The 17,900-nt window shown below is 36.5% G+C and overlaps 1 protein-coding gene across 1 annotated transcript; it reads left to right on the top strand.

The window, feature by feature from the left end:
• The first annotated feature begins 2,110 nt into the window (after positions 1-2,110).
• Positions 2,111-15,797, top strand: LOC148623520 (uncharacterized). Its single transcript, XM_088564859.1, has 7 exons — positions 2,111-2,257; positions 3,708-3,803; positions 8,401-8,415; positions 9,061-9,207; positions 10,651-10,745; positions 12,627-12,727; positions 14,198-15,797. The coding sequence occupies exons 1-7, from the start codon at positions 2,117-2,119 to the stop codon at positions 15,643-15,645; spliced, it is 2,043 nt and encodes a 680-aa protein (XP_088420985.1). The 5' UTR covers positions 2,111-2,116; the 3' UTR covers positions 15,646-15,797.
• The last annotated feature ends 2,103 nt before the right edge of the window (positions 15,798-17,900 follow it).

Raw genomic sequence — 17,900 nt, 5'->3', positions numbered from 1 at the left:
TTTTCGGAAAATTATTTTTTCACGTGTCCATAAAAATGCTACATAAGTGAAAGTTTTATTGAATCAATTAAATATATATCTTTTTAAAAATCAAAAAAATATGCACTTCAGTATAGAAGTCTATGGGACCAAGACCTTAAGTCCAGTGGTTGTTTCTCTTCGCTTATTTTGGTGTCTTTTACAGCTTGCTTTTATTTATGGTACATGGGTTTTATCCAGCACTGAAGATCGTTTGGTAACCCGTAGAAGTTTTATTTTTTTGTTGTTTGACTTCTGGTCTCATTGGCAATCATACCACATCGCCTATTTTATATGCCATTTATATCATCACCTTGTGTTGTTGAATAAAATTATTCGACATGTATACTTCTTTAACTATCTAACACCAAGAGTATGTAGAGGTAGTTCTATTTTTAAATATATTGGTCTACTTATATTTTTACTATACAATGCAGTTGTAAGCAACTTAATATGTTAACCACCTGAAATTGTGCACTGGTTCCCTGTCGCATTTCTAATTTAGTATCTACCGCATTTAATTTAACGAGAACCAGTTTCTGAAACAAATTTTTAAATGGTCATGTGCGCTTTTCACGAATGATTTGGTGTAACATTCCCTCAATCATGCACGCGGTCACTTGTCCATAAACAATCATAATTGGCACGTCAATCAAAAAATGGAAAGCTTCTTCGCAAATCACCTGGTCAAGCTGTTCTTACACTGTCATGACAAAGAATTCAAAGTTGAACGGATGAAAGTGAACATTTAAAATATATCGGCCCCGTGCAGGTCCGGGTGTTAAAAGAATATGCCTGCAGCAGCGCTAAGCTTATCGTAAAAGGCGACTAAATAGTGCTCAGAACCCTAGACGGGGGTTAGGATGTGTGCCCCAGGTGGTGGAATTGGGTACCCCTGGCGTGTTACATGCTGGGGTTGTCAGGCTATAATACGGAAAACCGGACCGCAAACCATAGTGGTGCACCGTGTTGGGAAAGATGCCACGTTCCTCGCACGTTAAAGAACCCTACTGTGGTATTCTTCCGGAGTAGGAACCATAGGGCTCCGCCACAGGATGCTAAATTGCCCGACCCTACCCACCTCTCCCTATTTCCAGTGGCAATCAAAATTTATCGACCCCATTATCCTTGTGTCCCATCCCTTTTTTCATTTCATCATTTCATGTTCATTTTATCATCCATTTCATGTTCATCGTCTGAATATAGCTGAAATATTGCTGCTCGGACGTTAAACCCCAACAAACAATAAAATATATCGAGAACAGGTATGGTGTATATGTATAGACAACAACCCCACCGGGATGATAATTACTTTTAAGTGATGTGATGAATTATTTCCTTCCCGGACTACACAAGGATATAAAGAGAAGTGTATGATAATATAACTCTTGTTTTCTTTATTTGTGCATTGAACCGTAAGTATGATTAAACATTTAAAATTCGTATGGTACGTTAACTTACTCTCTCAAATTCTATGCTGGTGATTGAAAATGCACGTGACTTTTTAACCACCGGTGATTAAATTTCTGCGAGAGTTTTCCCGCCATTTCCGAGTTTTCTACAGTATTCATGGGAGAAACAGATTCTCCTAAAAAAAACACGCGGTTTCACAAGGTTTCTCCACTCTCGATAGTTAAATTTTAGATTTTACCAACTCGATGAATTTCGTGGGTTGGAATTTAAAATTTAAAAGTATCTCGAGTGGAGAAATGTTGTTAACCACCTATTTGGAGAATATATATATATAGAGAGAGAGAGAGAGAGAGAAAATGTTCATAAATGGGGGAGAAAAGAGATATTCACATGTATTCAAGCCTGTTAAAATGGTTAAACGTTTAGTAGAGCATAATGTACGTCTTTCTTTCACGTTTTAAGTTGTCTTACTTATGTACTATGCATAATATCGTCTTAAAATTATGTTGTAATGCCTATTTCAGAATGATTTCATTTCATCATCATTTCATGTTTATTTTATCATCAATTTCATATTCATTGTCTGGATATAGCTGAAATATTACTGCTCGGACGTTAAACCCCAACAAACTCTTTAATTACAGGCAAAGATGTAAATCAAAGATTTATCTAATTGTAGGTCACAATGGGAAAGAAGAAACATTCAAAAGAAACATTTGTGGTTCCATTAGAGGAATCGGGTACTAGCAACAATCAAGATGGCCTGCAAATCTTGGTTTCACAAAACCATGAGAACATTAGCAAACTCAAATCTTCAATGAAATCGGTACGATTATATTTTTTGTTATCGGTAGTCGTTGAATGGTTTTTAAGATAATTAAAGGTCATGGGTTTTCAATAAAATATATTCATATAACCTTTAACATTGTAGTAAAAAACAAATCCACAGTTCTTAAATTGGGAATGCTTTTATTCTGTGATGTATGGATTTATTCTGTGTGTATGTGTTGTTTTGTTGTGTTTTAGGTTTGTTTGTGTGTGTGTTTTTTTTTTTTTTTTTTTTTTTTTTTTTTTTTTTTTTTTTTTTTTTGGGGGGGGGGGTTAAGAAACTATTGTTGCAGATTCATTTCAAAACACGACAAAGTAATGTAAGTATTACTTAATTCAGTCAAAACATTGTTTGTATTGTTGTGGTATAATCATAAAATTTGGGGATGCTGTTTAAATAAAAAAACCAATAACTCTTCAAATGAATTTCCAACGCATTAGAAATGTGGTAGCAAAGTTACAAAAGTTTGGTTAATAGTGAATTAAGAAAAAAACGCAAAGCTAAACCAAGCCTTCTTCCCTTTTATTGGCTTTGCAGCCCAATACAAATATATTCCATCTTTAGTCTCTATACAAACCCTCGGCCATTCATACAACTCTCTCCTCAACAAGCCACACCGTAATTCTATCACTATTCTATCAACCTTCTTTACACAACAGCAACTTAAACATTACCTATTCTACATGCCATTCTCACTCTCCATTTCGACATTCATACTATTTCAACTATTTGTCTCATTTTTATTTATACTACATCTTCTCTCCTTACTTTAGTTTCTTTCAGTATCATTATACATTACATTTTGATCTTTACTTATACTTGTAGCCTCTCTTCACTATTAATGAGGCTGATACTTCAATCAAATTATCTTTATAGATATAAACCCCTCTCGACTTATAATCGCACTTTTAGTAAAAACATACTTCTCTCCTTTGAACATACGAATTTTCATTTTTCACTCTACTTAGTAGTATTGTTCCCGTTTCTTAATGTGTTAGCTAATTTTATTTAAAAACCGCAAAAACATTCACGCTATTTTCACTATAATCCTTATCCAGTTAAGATCCACACTATCTTCACTTTATTCCTCGTCCGGTTGAGATCCACACTATCTTCACTTTATTCAACGTCTGGTTGAGATCCACGCTATCTTCACTTTATTCCACGTCGGGTTGAGATCCACACTGTTTTCAATTTATTCCTCGTCTGGTTGAGGTCCACGCGTTTTCACTTTATTCCACGTCTGGTTGAGATCCACGCTATCTACACTTTATTCCACGTCGGATTGAGATTCACGCTATTTTTACTTAATTCCTCGTCCGCTTGAGATCCATGCTATTTTCACTTTATTCCATGTCTTCAATGAGATCCACGCTTTTTTCACTTTTATTCTCGTCCGCTTTCCCTATTACTTATGCATAGTATCATGTTTTTTTTTTAATTTTAGCGATGTAATCAGACAATGTTTCTGGGATTTATAGTTGTTATTCTTGTTGTATTTGCTGCTTTCCTGGTATACAGTGTGTATACAAAAGATCGCAAGTAAGTAAAGGAAATGTAACGATTTTTTTTCTTTGAAACTTTTCATTTTGCAGTGGCAATTCATAAGGTAATGATATGTACATTCAATTGATATTCGTATGTCCTATTTATAGCAACCCAGCAACTTAAATTTCGTGTGTGTTTCATCTGCGATTTGTCACCTTAGGAACAACAAAATTTGAATTTAGTAAAAGGCTTTGCGAACAAAAATAGCCTAGCGCATGCGCATTAACAAAGAAAAACAACTAACTACAACGCCCCAACCTCTAATATAAGTACACAAATACCAATATTATATTAATAAAGGTCGATTAACGGTATTATCTGGCTTTTTAAAACAAAATGTTTCATATCAAGATAAATCTGCTTCAACTAAATCTCTCAGCCGTAGAAAAAAGTAAAAGAATAATGTAAACTTAAACAAATGAAATTGGCATTCTTATTTAAAACCTGATAGATATGATACGAGGGAGGTAAAACTTTAGACACCCCCGACGAAACATGAATTCAAACACTTGTCATTTAATAAAATTTGTCAGTCCTGTTATTATTAACTTCCAAACTGGTAAAATGTGTCATGATAGACGATTTTTATGTCTTTATGCATTCTCCTATTGTCCAGCTTTGGTAAGGAAATGTGGGTTGTCATGGTCAGAAATATCTTTTTGTCGAACTGTCCGGTATTGATTACGTCATTTTCGTAAGCATTTTAGTGCCATATTTTGACCATCCTAGCCCCGTGCAGGTCCGAGTGTTAAAAGAATAGGCCTGCAGCAGCGCTAAGCTTGTCGTAAAAGGCGACTAAATAGTGCTCAGAACCCTAGCCGGTGGCAAGGGCGCTCTGCCCATAGAGCAACTGGGATGTGTGCCCCAGGTGGTGGAATGGGGTACCCCTGGCGTGTTACATCCTGGGGTTGTCAGGCCATAATACGGAAAACCTTACCGCAAACCATAGTGGTACACCGTGTTGGGAAAGATGCCACGTTCCTCGCACGTTAAAGAACCCTGCTGTGGTATTCTCCCGGAGTAGGAACCTTTGCGCTCCGCCACAGGAGGCTAAATTGCCCGACCTTACCCATCCCCCTTTTTCCAGTGGCAATCAAAATTTGTCGACCCTATTATCCTTGTGACCCATCCTCTTTTTTAATTTCATGTTCATTTTATCATCCATTTCATGTTCATCGTCTGAATATAGCTGAAATATTGCTGCTCGGACGTTAAACCCCAACAAACAAACATGTAAATATCATAAGCGACTCAAAGGCTAGAAACCACTAATTCCACTTCCCATAGGCTTCTATGCTAATTTCACTAATATTCAATGGCTTCTCTGGACTTTACCTTAACTTTAACCTGCAGAGGACTATATATCGGCATGATTCTACTTATGTCAGCTCACAATTCTCAGGCCCCGTGCGGGTCCGGGTGTTAAAAGAATAGGCCTGCAGCAGCGCTAAGCTTGTCGTAAGAGGCGACTAAATAGTGCTCAGAAACCTAGCCGGGGGCTAGGCGCTCTGCCCACAGAGCAACTGGGTTGTGTGCCCCAGGTGGTGGAATGGGGTACCCCTGGCGTGTTACATGCTGGGGTTGTCAGGCTATAATACGGAAAACCTGACCGCAAACCATAGTGGTACACCGTGTTGGGAAAGATGCCACGTTCCTCGCACGTTAAAGAACCCTGCTGTGGTATTCTCCCGGAGTAGGAACCTTTGCGCTCCGCCACAGGAGGCTAAATTGCCCAACCTTACCCATCCCCCTTTTTCCAGTGGCAATCAAAACTTGTCGACCCTATCATCCTTGTGACCCATCCTTTTTTTTTCATTTCATGTTCATCGTCTGAATATAGCTGAAATATTGCTGCTCGGACGTTAAACCCCAACAAACAAACAAACAAACAAACACAATTCTCAGAATGGCATGTGAGGTTAGCACACTTGCAGTGCAGTGCTGGTCACCGGAAGTGAAGTGTCTATAAATAGCATGGGAAATCCCAGTGTTTTCACAAGATAGGGGTATATTTAGAAATTATTATGGAGAATAGACTTCACATCACAAGAAGCAAAGTCACCTATAAATGTACAGAAATGTTTTTCCTTTCAGAAACTGTTTAATTTTTTTAAATAAGATGAGAACTTTTTTCACAGCACTATGAGGAACAGGGGTAATTTCTGCGTAGGACTATTTTTGCGTACGTTCCAAATGCTCATTGGATGAATTGGTGGTCTGTAACCTATAGGCATTGGTAGTTGTTTAATCTAGTTCCGGGTAATTGAAAACATGCAGGTCATCACGGTTACGAAAGAGTACGCAATCATATCAAGGGAACCAAGATTATAGCGAAAGTCGCCCGACTTTAGAGCATATCGCATTCGTACCATTTCGGATGTTGAAAGTAAGCCAAAATCAGTGACAGAAAATATTTGACGATTAGCGACTTTGAATACTTCAGTTTTATATTATCTTGGCATTTGCACGAAGATCTTGTCTTACATAGACATTTTATGATATGTTTTCACTTGATCCTGTTGAACGTGTTTTATTGATATTTTGGTTATATTAATAGTGATATATTTAAACAATATATGCTTATCAGCTGCTTCTGGATTTTGAACATAAAAGGTGAGTACTCTTTCAAGGTAGATACAGTTTATCTATTTACAGTTTGTACTATATGTTGGAATGTTGGTATTCTGTATCGATCTCCAAAGTTAAATCCGAATTCAACAGAATTTTACAATCCCAGGCTAGAGGGAATGTTGAGCGCTCACAAACATGTTCAACCCCGCCACGTACTTTTTGTGCCTGTCCCAAGCAAGGCACCTTTAGGTTCCAGTATCGCAATTGCATGTCCATGAGTGGGTGTTCGTCAAAACATGGAGGGTATAAAAATATAGTGCGTATTCTTTTTGCCTCTTTACAAACTTGTGTTTTGTCAAAAGACATGAACGATGACTTGTAAAATAGAGCAAACATAACACTGTAAGTTGACAAACTTTTTGTTAAGAAAATCTAACATTATAACATAAAAATGTTCCGCTGAAAATGTTGGTTTGATGAGTACAAAACGAAAGTGAAAGTGGAGAAAATGGCTATTTATATTTCAAGACTACTTTTTTGTCCGATCTTCTTGGACTCACCTTTCTTTTTTTTTTCGGAAAATTATTTTTTCACGTGTCCATAAAAATGCTACATAAGTGAAAGTTTTATTGAATCAATTAAATATATATCTTTTTAAAAATCAAAAAAATATGCACTTCAGTATAGAAGTCTATGGGACCAAGACCTTAAGTCCAGTGGTTGTTTCTCTTCGCTTATTTTGGTGTCTTTTACAGCTTGCTTTTATTTATGGTACATGGGTTTTATCCAGCACTGAAGATCGTTTGGTAACCCGTAGAAGTTTTATTTTTTTGTTGTTTGACTTCTGGTCTCATTGGCAATCATACCACATCGCCTATTTTATATGCCATTTATATCATCACCTTGTGTTGTTGAATAAAATTATTCGACATGTATACTTCTTTAACTATCTAACACCAAGAGTATGTAGAGGTAGTTCTATTTTTAAATATATTGGTCTACTTATATTTTTACTATACAATGCAGTTGTAAGCAACTTAATATGTTAACCACCTGAAATTGTGCACTGGTTCCCTGTCGCATTTCTAATTTAGTATCTACCGCATTTAATTTAACGAGAACCAGTTTCTGAAACAAATTTTTAAATGGTCATGTGCGCTTTTCACGAATGATTTGGTGTAACATTCCCTCAATCATGCACGCGGTCACTTGTCCATAAACAATCATAATTGGCACGTCAATCAAAAAATGGAAAGCTTCTTCGCAAATCACCTGGTCAAGCTGTTCTTACACTGTCATGACAAAGAATTCAAAGTTGAACGGATGAAAGTGAACATTTAAAATATATCGGCCCCGTGCAGGTCCGGGTGTTAAAAGAATATGCCTGCAGCAGCGCTAAGCTTATCGTAAAAGGCGACTAAATAGTGCTCAGAACCCTAGACGGGGGTTAGGATGTGTGCCCCAGGTGGTGGAATTGGGTACCCCTGGCGTGTTACATGCTGGGGTTGTCAGGCTATAATACGGAAAACCGGACCGCAAACCATAGTGGTGCACCGTGTTGGGAAAGATGCCACGTTCCTCGCACGTTAAAGAACCCTACTGTGGTATTCTTCCGGAGTAGGAACCATAGGGCTCCGCCACAGGATGCTAAATTGCCCGACCCTACCCACCTCTCCCTATTTCCAGTGGCAATCAAAATTTATCGACCCCATTATCCTTGTGTCCCATCCCTTTTTTCATTTCATCATTTCATGTTCATTTTATCATCCATTTCATGTTCATCGTCTGAATATAGCTGAAATATTGCTGCTCGGACGTTAAACCCCAACAAACAATAAAATATATCGAGAACAGGTATGGTGTATATGTATAGACAACAACCCCACCGGGATGATAATTACTTTTAAGTGATGTGATGAATTATTTCCTTCCCGGACTACACAAGGATATAAAGAGAAGTGTATGATAATATAACTCTTGTTTTCTTTATTTGTGCATTGAACCGTAAGTATGATTAAACATTTAAAATTCGTATGGTACGTTAACTTACTCTCTCAAATTCTATGCTGGTGATTGAAAATGCACGTGACTTTTTAACCACCGGTGATTAAATTTCTGCGAGAGTTTTCCCGCCATTTCCGAGTTTTCTACAGTATTCATGGGAGAAACAGATTCTCCTAAAAAAAACACGCGGTTTCACAAGGTTTCTCCACTCTCGATAGTTAAATTTTAGATTTTACCAACTCGATGAATTTCGTGGGTTGGAATTTAAAATTTAAAAGTATCTCGAGTGGAGAAATGTTGTTAACCACCTATTTGGAGAATATATATATATAGAGAGAGAGAGAGAGAGAGAAAATGTTCATAAATGGGGGAGAAAAGAGATATTCACATGTATTCAAGCCTGTTAAAATGGTTAAACGTTTAGTAGAGCATAATGTACGTCTTTCTTTCACGTTTTAAGTTGTCTTACTTATGTACTATGCATAATATCGTCTTAAAATTATGTTGTAATGCCTATTTCAGAATGATTTCATTTCATCATCATTTCATGTTTATTTTATCATCAATTTCATATTCATTGTCTGGATATAGCTGAAATATTACTGCTCGGACGTTAAACCCCAACAAACTCTTTAATTACAGGCAAAGATGTAAATCAAAGATTTATCTAATTGTAGGTCACAATGGGAAAGAAGAAACATTCAAAAGAAACATTTGTGGTTCCATTAGAGGAATCGGGTACTAGCAACAATCAAGATGGCCTGCAAATCTTGGTTTCACAAAACCATGAGAACATTAGCAAACTCAAATCTTCAATGAAATCGGTACGATTATATTTTTTGTTATCGGTAGTCGTTGAATGGTTTTTAAGATAATTAAAGGTCATGGGTTTTCAATAAAATATATTCATATAACCTTTAACATTGTAGTAAAAAACAAATCCACAGTTCTTAAATTGGGAATGCTTTTATTCTGTGATGTATGGATTTATTCTGTGTGTATGTGTTGTTTTGTTGTGTTTTAGGTTTGTTTGTGTGTGTGTTTTTTTTTTTTTTTTTTTTTTTTTTTTTTTTTTTTTTTGGGGGGGGGGGGTTAAGAAACTATTGTTGCAGATTCATTTCAAAACACGACAAAGTAATGTAAGTATTACTTAATTCAGTCAAAACATTGTTTGTATTGTTGTGGTATAATCATAAAATTTGGGGATGCTGTTTAAATAAAAAAACCAATAACTCTTCAAATGAATTTCCAACGCATTAGAAATGTGGTAGCAAAGTTACAAAAGTTTGGTTAATAGTGAATTAAGAAAAAAACGCAAAGCTAAACCAAGCCTTCTTCCCTTTTATTGGCTTTGCAGCCCAATACAAATATATTCCATCTTTAGTCTCTATACAAACCCTCGGCCATTCATACAACTCTCTCCTCAACAAGCCACACCGTAATTCTATCACTATTCTATCAACCTTCTTTACACAACAGCAACTTAAACATTACCTATTCTACATGCCATTCTCACTCTCCATTTCGACATTCATACTATTTCAACTATTTGTCTCATTTTTATTTATACTACATCTTCTCTCCTTACTTTAGTTTCTTTCAGTATCATTATACATTACATTTTGATCTTTACTTATACTTGTAGCCTCTCTTCACTATTAATGAGGCTGATACTTCAATCAAATTATCTTTATAGATATAAACCCCTCTCGACTTATAATCGCACTTTTAGTAAAAACATACTTCTCTCCTTTGAACATACGAATTTTCATTTTTCACTCTACTTAGTAGTATTGTTCCCGTTTCTTAATGTGTTAGCTAATTTTATTTAAAAACCGCAAAAACATTCACGCTATTTTCACTATAATCCTTATCCAGTTAAGATCCACACTATCTTCACTTTATTCCTCGTCCGGTTGAGATCCACACTATCTTCACTTTATTCAACGTCTGGTTGAGATCCACGCTATCTTCACTTTATTCCACGTCGGGTTGAGATCCACACTGTTTTCAATTTATTCCTCGTCTGGTTGAGGTCCACGCGTTTTCACTTTATTCCACGTCTGGTTGAGATCCACGCTATCTACACTTTATTCCACGTCGGATTGAGATTCACGCTATTTTTACTTAATTCCTCGTCCGCTTGAGATCCATGCTATTTTCACTTTATTCCATGTCTTCAATGAGATCCACGCTTTTTTCACTTTTATTCTCGTCCGCTTTCCCTATTACTTATGCATAGTATCATGTTTTTTTTTTAATTTTAGCGATGTAATCAGACAATGTTTCTGGGATTTATAGTTGTTATTCTTGTTGTATTTGCTGCTTTCCTGGTATACAGTGTGTATACAAAAGATCGCAAGTAAGTAAAGGAAATGTAACGATTTTTTTTCTTTGAAACTTTTCATTTTGCAGTGGCAATTCATAAGGTAATGATATGTACATTCAATTGATATTCGTATGTCCTATTTATAGCAACCCAGCAACTTAAATTTCGTGTGTGTTTCATCTGCGATTTGTCACCTTAGGAACAACAAAATTTGAATTTAGTAAAAGGCTTTGCGAACAAAAATAGCCTAGCGCATGCGCATTAACAAAGAAAAACAACTAACTACAACGCCCCAACCTCTAATATAAGTACACAAATACCAATATTATATTAATAAAGGTCGATTAACGGTATTATCTGGCTTTTTAAAACAAAATGTTTCATATCAAGATAAATCTGCTTCAACTAAATCTCTCAGCCGTAGAAAAAAGTAAAAGAATAATGTAAACTTAAACAAATGAAATTGGCATTCTTATTTAAAACCTGATAGATATGATACGAGGGAGGTAAAACTTTAGACACCCCCGACGAAACATGAATTCAAACACTTGTCATTTAATAAAATTTGTCAGTCCTGTTATTATTAACTTCCAAACTGGTAAAATGTGTCATGATAGACGATTTTTATGTCTTTATGCATTCTCCTATTGTCCAGCTTTGGTAAGGAAATGTGGGTTGTCATGGTCAGAAATATCTTTTTGTCGAACTGTCCGGTATTGATTACGTCATTTTCGTAAGCATTTTAGTGCCATATTTTGACCATCCTAGCCCCGTGCAGGTCCGAGTGTTAAAAGAATAGGCCTGCAGCAGCGCTAAGCTTGTCGTAAAAGGCGACTAAATAGTGCTCAGAACCCTAGCCGGTGGCAAGGGCGCTCTGCCCATAGAGCAACTGGGATGTGTGCCCCAGGTGGTGGAATGGGGTACCCCTGGCGTGTTACATCCTGGGGTTGTCAGGCCATAATACGGAAAACCTTACCGCAAACCATAGTGGTGCACCGTGTTGGGAAAGATGCCACGTTCCTCGCACGTTAAAGAACCCTACTGTGGTATTCTTTCGGAGTAGGAACCATAGGGCTCCGCCACAGGATGCTAAATTGCCCGACCCTACCTACCTCTCCCTATTTCCAGTGGCAATCAAAATGTGTCGACCCCATTGTCCTTTTGTCCCATCCTTTTTTAATTTCATCATCATTTCATGTTCATATTATCATCAATTTCATGTTCATCGTCTGAATATAGCTGAAATATTGCTGCTCGGACGTTAAACCCCAACAAACAAAAATTGACCATCGCTATATTAGAAAAAGCTCAGATTCTATTTGTATTTAATCATTGTAGCTAGTTTATGTTTCCTAGACTGGTGTGGTCCTCAATTGCATTTACCAATTATACGATTATACATGCACAAACCGGATATTGATGCATTTTCTGCCCATAAGTATGCAGGACCCAGTTGATAATACAACCATTTACACTCCCTTCAGGAGCGTATGATGTGTAACAAGTGCTATGAATAGACGAGCGAGATCATTATAGCTGAAAACCTAATTCTAAGCTTACATCATTTAACTTCATGGTTATTCTTTTCGTTCAGACCGAAACAAACATCTTATTGATCCATAGTTCGTATGTCATATACCTATAATCAACCGTTTTCTCAGATGAACAGACATCTTTTCTGCCAAAATAACTATCCTGTTCAAGACAATATTTGCAGCCAGTTAATGCTTACCACAAGTGGTCATAAAAGTAGTTAATAACATCCCCATTTCAAAATCTGACATTTTATTATGTTATGATGTTGTTTGATACTCTATCTGGATGATTTTAATTTATAATTGAATAGTTATTATATGTAATAAGGGAAATTATATTGGGAAACAGATAGATTTTTAGATGTTTGGTTTTTTTTAGCGAAGAAACAACCAAAGACTCCAACACTAAACCTAGCATGAAGAATGCGCAGATGATGCCTGCTGAGCTTTATAAAGACCAACCTGATACATTGTCAAATGGTAACATATTATATCGCATACATAAACACAATATCATTGCCGAAATCAGAGTTTGTGAAAGGGGGTTCCATCTGGGTTCTAGATAAAAGGGTTTCATGCCCACTACGTACTACTAAAACTATAAAATTAAACATTAAGACCTTGTTCAATTTTTAACAATAACTAATTTTGTCTTTGCTTCCTTGACCGCCTAAAGGTTGGTGAATTAACAATTCGAGATTTAAACTGCTATCAAACTAAAAAGCTTCTGTTATAATGTAAATTCACTATATCAAAGCCTTTTCATCTTGGCCACAACCAGTGCTTAACACCTGTATTTAATGCAAAAGTACATCGAAAAAGGCCTAAGCACTACTCAAGCTGTTTACAATTAGTAATATTAAGAGACAGCTTTTTAAAAGCTTTAAAGTTGAAGAAAATCTTTATGCAGAAAATTGTTCCTGGATAGCAAAGCTTGTAAGCTAGAGGAGTGATACGATGTTACCAATTTTAGGTCTGAGCAAAAGATTTCCCCACTCTTATAGCACCAATGGAAAGAAAGGTCTATGTTGTTTAGCTGATCGATTTCCAATTAACAATGTAAAAATACGAGAAACCTAGGGCGCTCTGCACAAAGAGCAACTGGAATGTGTGCCCCAGGTGGTGGAATGGGGTACCCCTGGCGTGGTGCACCGTGTTGGGAAAGATGCCACGTTCCTCGCACGTTAAAGAACCCTACTGTGGTATTCTCCCGGAGTAGGAACCATAGGGCTTCGCCACAGGAGGCTAAATTGCCCGACCCTACCCACCTCTCCCTATTTCCAGTGGCAATCAAAATTTATCGACCCCATTGTCCTTTTGTCCCACCCCTTTTTCATTTCATCATCATTTCATGTTCATGTTATCATCAATTTCATGTTCATTGTCTGAATATAGCTGAAATATTGCTGCTCGGACGTTAAACCCCAACAAACAAACCAATGAAAATAGAGAGAGGTGGGTAGGGTCGGGGAATTTAGCCTCCTGTAGCGGAGCCCTATGGTTCCTACTCCGGGAGAATACCACAGTAGGATTCTTTAACGTGAGAGGAACGTGGCATCTTTCCCAACACGGTGCACCACTATGGTTTGCGGTCAGGTTTTCCGTATTATAGCCTGAAAACCCAAGCATGTAACACGCCAGGGGTACCCCATTCCAGTTGCTCTGTGAGCAGAGCGCCCTAGCCCCCGGCTAGAGTTCCGAGCACTATTTAGTCGCCTTTTAGACAAGCTTAGCGCTGCTGCAGGCCTATTCTTTTAACACCCGGACCTGCACGGGGCAGGTATGGTTTTACAATTATCTGAAATATTTGATGTTTTTTGAGATACTCCATTAAAGTTTGTAACACTGGAGTGTCCACCTTATTATACATTCTCCATATTTCCTCACTGCCTGACATATAATTGTGGTAATTTTTTAAAATATTTAAATAAGATGTATTAATATATCTAGGATGTCCCAATTCAGGAGGAGAGATGACATTTCCAGATGTGGGATATATATTAATGGGCTATAATATACTGAAAGGTTTCCCACAGGCAGACCAACACGATCCTGGATTTACCTTTGCTATTTTCCGAGCTGATTATGTTAATGGGAAGAGCACTTCTGACTGCCGATACAGAGTACCTCACGGCTTACAAATTCTTTCTGATATTTCATGTGATATATCTTTTCAATCTAAAATTGTACGGAATCAACAAGATTTGGCATCGTCGCTGTCAGTTTCAGCATCAGTCAGTGGGGGAGGCTGGGGTGTTTCGTTTTCAGCAAGCGCTGGCTACCAAAAGTCTTCACGGTCTATGTTGAGGGGAGAGTATGTTTTTATTACATCACAAGCAAGGTGCAACTATTATTATAGTAGACTAATTCAGGACGACCCACCTCCCTTTGACTCCACCTTTATTTCTTGGGTAGAAAAACTTAACTCAAAAAATGATTTAGATACTTACATTGAATTCTTCAATTTGTATGGAACACATTTCTTAACAGACTCAACATACGGGGCACGATTTGTAAAAAACTATAGAATGAAAACTAAAGAGTACCAGCATCAGGAGTCTAGCGGAGTTAACGTTGCTGTTTCAGCTAGTTACTCTGGTCTGTTTAGTGTCGGTGGCAGTTTCTCTTTAGACTCGTCTCAACAACAAGCAGTATCTAACTTTATGAGCAGTGTTACGTCTGAAACTAAATCAATTGGAGCCGCTCCGCCTGCCAACGGCGATGCTTTAACTTGGGCATCAACGGTCAAAGACGATCCGATACCCTCCTCATATAAACTCTCTTCAATAGAAAACCTGTTCACCGCTAAATTTATGAGCAAGCTCAATGTGGACTACAATACAATAAAGTCGAATATAAATCGTTTTAAATCTCAGTACTGCAACTATATGAAAGCTATTGGAAAAGTAGATTCATGCGTTTCTCTACAGAGTGCTTTGAACATTAAGCAAACAAAACTTCAGAATCCTTTCAAAACCCTGGAGAACACGTTCCTAGATGTTTGTGAGGTCCGATGCATGGAAACATCTGCTTGTGAAGCAATAACCTACTGTACAAAATGTTCATCGGGTCAAAGAGATTACCGAAAGTGTTATATGTTTTCATCTGTTCTGAAGACTGTAACTGCATATGACGACACATCCTATCTTACAACCATATACCGGAACACTATCTTACAAAACACAATGATTGAAGGCCAAAATCTCTTGCCGGGAAATGCAACCTTGAAAACAGCTAACCTTGGACAGTGCAATACAATGCTCAAAAACGAACCAAAGGGGGTTGCATTTACTTATTCCATAACGGGAAAAACCAAATGCAAGATATTTGCATGGAATGATATAGAAACTTTGTCCAATAAATCGCGAACAACGACAACCGTATTGCTTCATGTGTAAGGTTTAATGTGTAATGGAAGAACACATCAGTAATCAGTATGTATTATGAAAACAGAAACTTAATATGATTATGCTTATCTTTCACATGATTTTATATTAAGTTCTCTTTTAAATCAATTTGTGTCATATGTAGTAAATTTTATACAAATGTTTTATATGTATCTATAACAATATCTAACACGACAAAAATTCACAATAAATTAACAGTATAGAAAAACTCATTGAAACATTTTAGAAATTAGGACACAGAACCGGTATATAGTCAACAAAAAGTAATACGGACATCTATCAGAGGCGGTTCGCGTCATAACAGGGATATTTCTACCGGCTTACTTTTCAAAAGTATCGGCTCATTTTTGAAAAGTAAGCCAACAGAAAAACTTTATGCATAAGGAAAAAAGTATCGGCTTACTTTTGAAAAGGAAGCCGATACTTTTTCATTTGTGTCATAGTTAAACTGACCAATGAAAACGGTCGTTGTAAGTTAATAGGAAAGTAAGTCTGCACAAGTCTATATTCAGTAGTTGGTTACGGACCCAGGAAACATCCCTATGACCTTATTTTACTGTATCAAACAGACAAATCAAGTAGATATAGAATATGATAAAAGAGGACAGTTCTGCTGAAAATAAATATCAAATTAAAAAGTTTATGAAGTACAAATGGCTTTTTGGTTTACATCTGAGGTGAAAATAAACAGCTGCGCTAAGAGCGCAAGATACGCCCGTCCGTAAGAATAGCTGATGGTATAAATTTTAGAAAACAATAACCTGATTTCTGATTACCAAAAAATTAGTCTGTATATATAGTGAGCAAAGTTTTTTCTTCAGTTATTCAAAAAGTATAAATGATCTTACAACTGTTTGACATGATGATAGTATACAATAGCATTTAAAAGGGATTCTTTGTTTTTGAACTAGATAACACTATAATAAACTACAGAATTGAAAACTGGACAAATAATTCATTATGTAATAATATTATTATGAGGTAAGACCTACAGTTAATAGTACAATTCCTTCTACTTCTACTGTAAGGAAGTCCATATTGCCTTGTGGTCAGAATAATAAGTTTCTAGGGTACCACTCTGATAATTGTCAGTATTCATAAAAATCAAATCTATTGTTTGTTGATCCCAATATAATACAGCTTTTCAAAACTGAAAGTAAGCAGCAATCTTATGTCGTGATAATTACATCAGATTTGACAACAATATAGATTTTAAAGTGAATAAAGTTCCATAACTCTGGAACTACAAATAAATAATTCTTCAATATCGAAAGGGAGCGTTCTTCCGTGAATATTAATATTGTGCTAAAATTTCATTTGAATCCGTAAAAGCGAATTTGAGTGTTGGACGGAAGGACCAGTGGACGGACGGACAATGGGGGTATACCATTATACAACCATAATCTAGCATGTCTAATAAAACTGTATGCAAAATTTCAAGAATAGTATCAGTACAGCTGAGTTATTACATCAGATTTGACAATAATATAAATTTTTAAGTGAATAAAGTTCCGTAACTCTGGAACGACAAATAAAAAATTCTTCAAAATCGAAAGAGGGAGCTTTCTTCCGTTAATATTGATATTGTGCTAAAATTTCATTTGAATCCGCGAAAGCGAATTTGAGTTATCGCGCGACGTGTGGACGGACGGACGGACAACGGTATACCATAATACAACGTGTAGATGGACGGACGGACAATGATATACCATTATACAACCATAATCTAGCATGTCTATAAAACTATGCAAAATGTCAAGAATAGTATCAGTACAGCTGAGTTATTACATCAGATTTGACAATAATATGAATTTTTAAGTGAATAAAGTTCCGTAACTCTGGAACGACAAATAAAAATTCTTCAAACTCGAAAGGGAGCTTTCTTCCGTTAATATTGTGCTAAAATTTCATTTGAATCCGTAAAAGCGAATTTGAGTTATCGCGCGACGTGTGGACGGACGGACGGACAACGGTATACCATAATACGTCCCGTCTATATATACGGGCGTATAAAAATGAATGTATTGCAATGGTTTTAGAGATGGTTTTTCCCGAGAGAGAAGAACTTTCGATTTATCGCCTTATTTTTATTGTTACATAATGATTATACTGCTGTTTTTTTTTTTCTTCCTATAGTTTAAACATGTTTTATTTGCTCAAAAACAAAATGGATTGGACAAAAGTAAATCATACCTTTTTAGTTCTTTTTTAAATACAATATATACATGTACATATACATAAAAATA

Source organism: Perna viridis, chromosome 2 (genome assembly GCF_037379345.1).
Source record: "Perna viridis isolate PV_CMFRI_1.1 ecotype Kerala chromosome 2, ASM3737934v1, whole genome shotgun sequence".
NCBI lineage: Eukaryota > Metazoa > Mollusca > Bivalvia > Mytilida > Mytilidae > Perna > Perna viridis.
This window is presented reverse-complemented; position numbering and strand designations above follow the sequence as displayed.

What these genes read in the sequence shown, in the direction of transcription:
- LOC148623520 (XM_088564859.1), top strand. Translation starts at nt 2,117, where the DNA reads ATGGGAAAGAAGAAACATTCAAAAGAAACATTTGTGGTTCCATTAGAG. An exon ending in TCAAATCTTCAATGAAATCG is followed by an intron (nt 2,258 to 3,707) that starts GTACGATTATAT and finishes TTTTAATTTTAG; the next exon opens with CGATGTAATCAGACAATGTT. An exon ending in GTGTATACAAAAGATCGCAA is followed by an intron (nt 10,746 to 12,626) that starts GTAAGTAAAGGA and finishes GGTTTTTTTTAG; the next exon opens with CGAAGAAACAACCAAAGACT.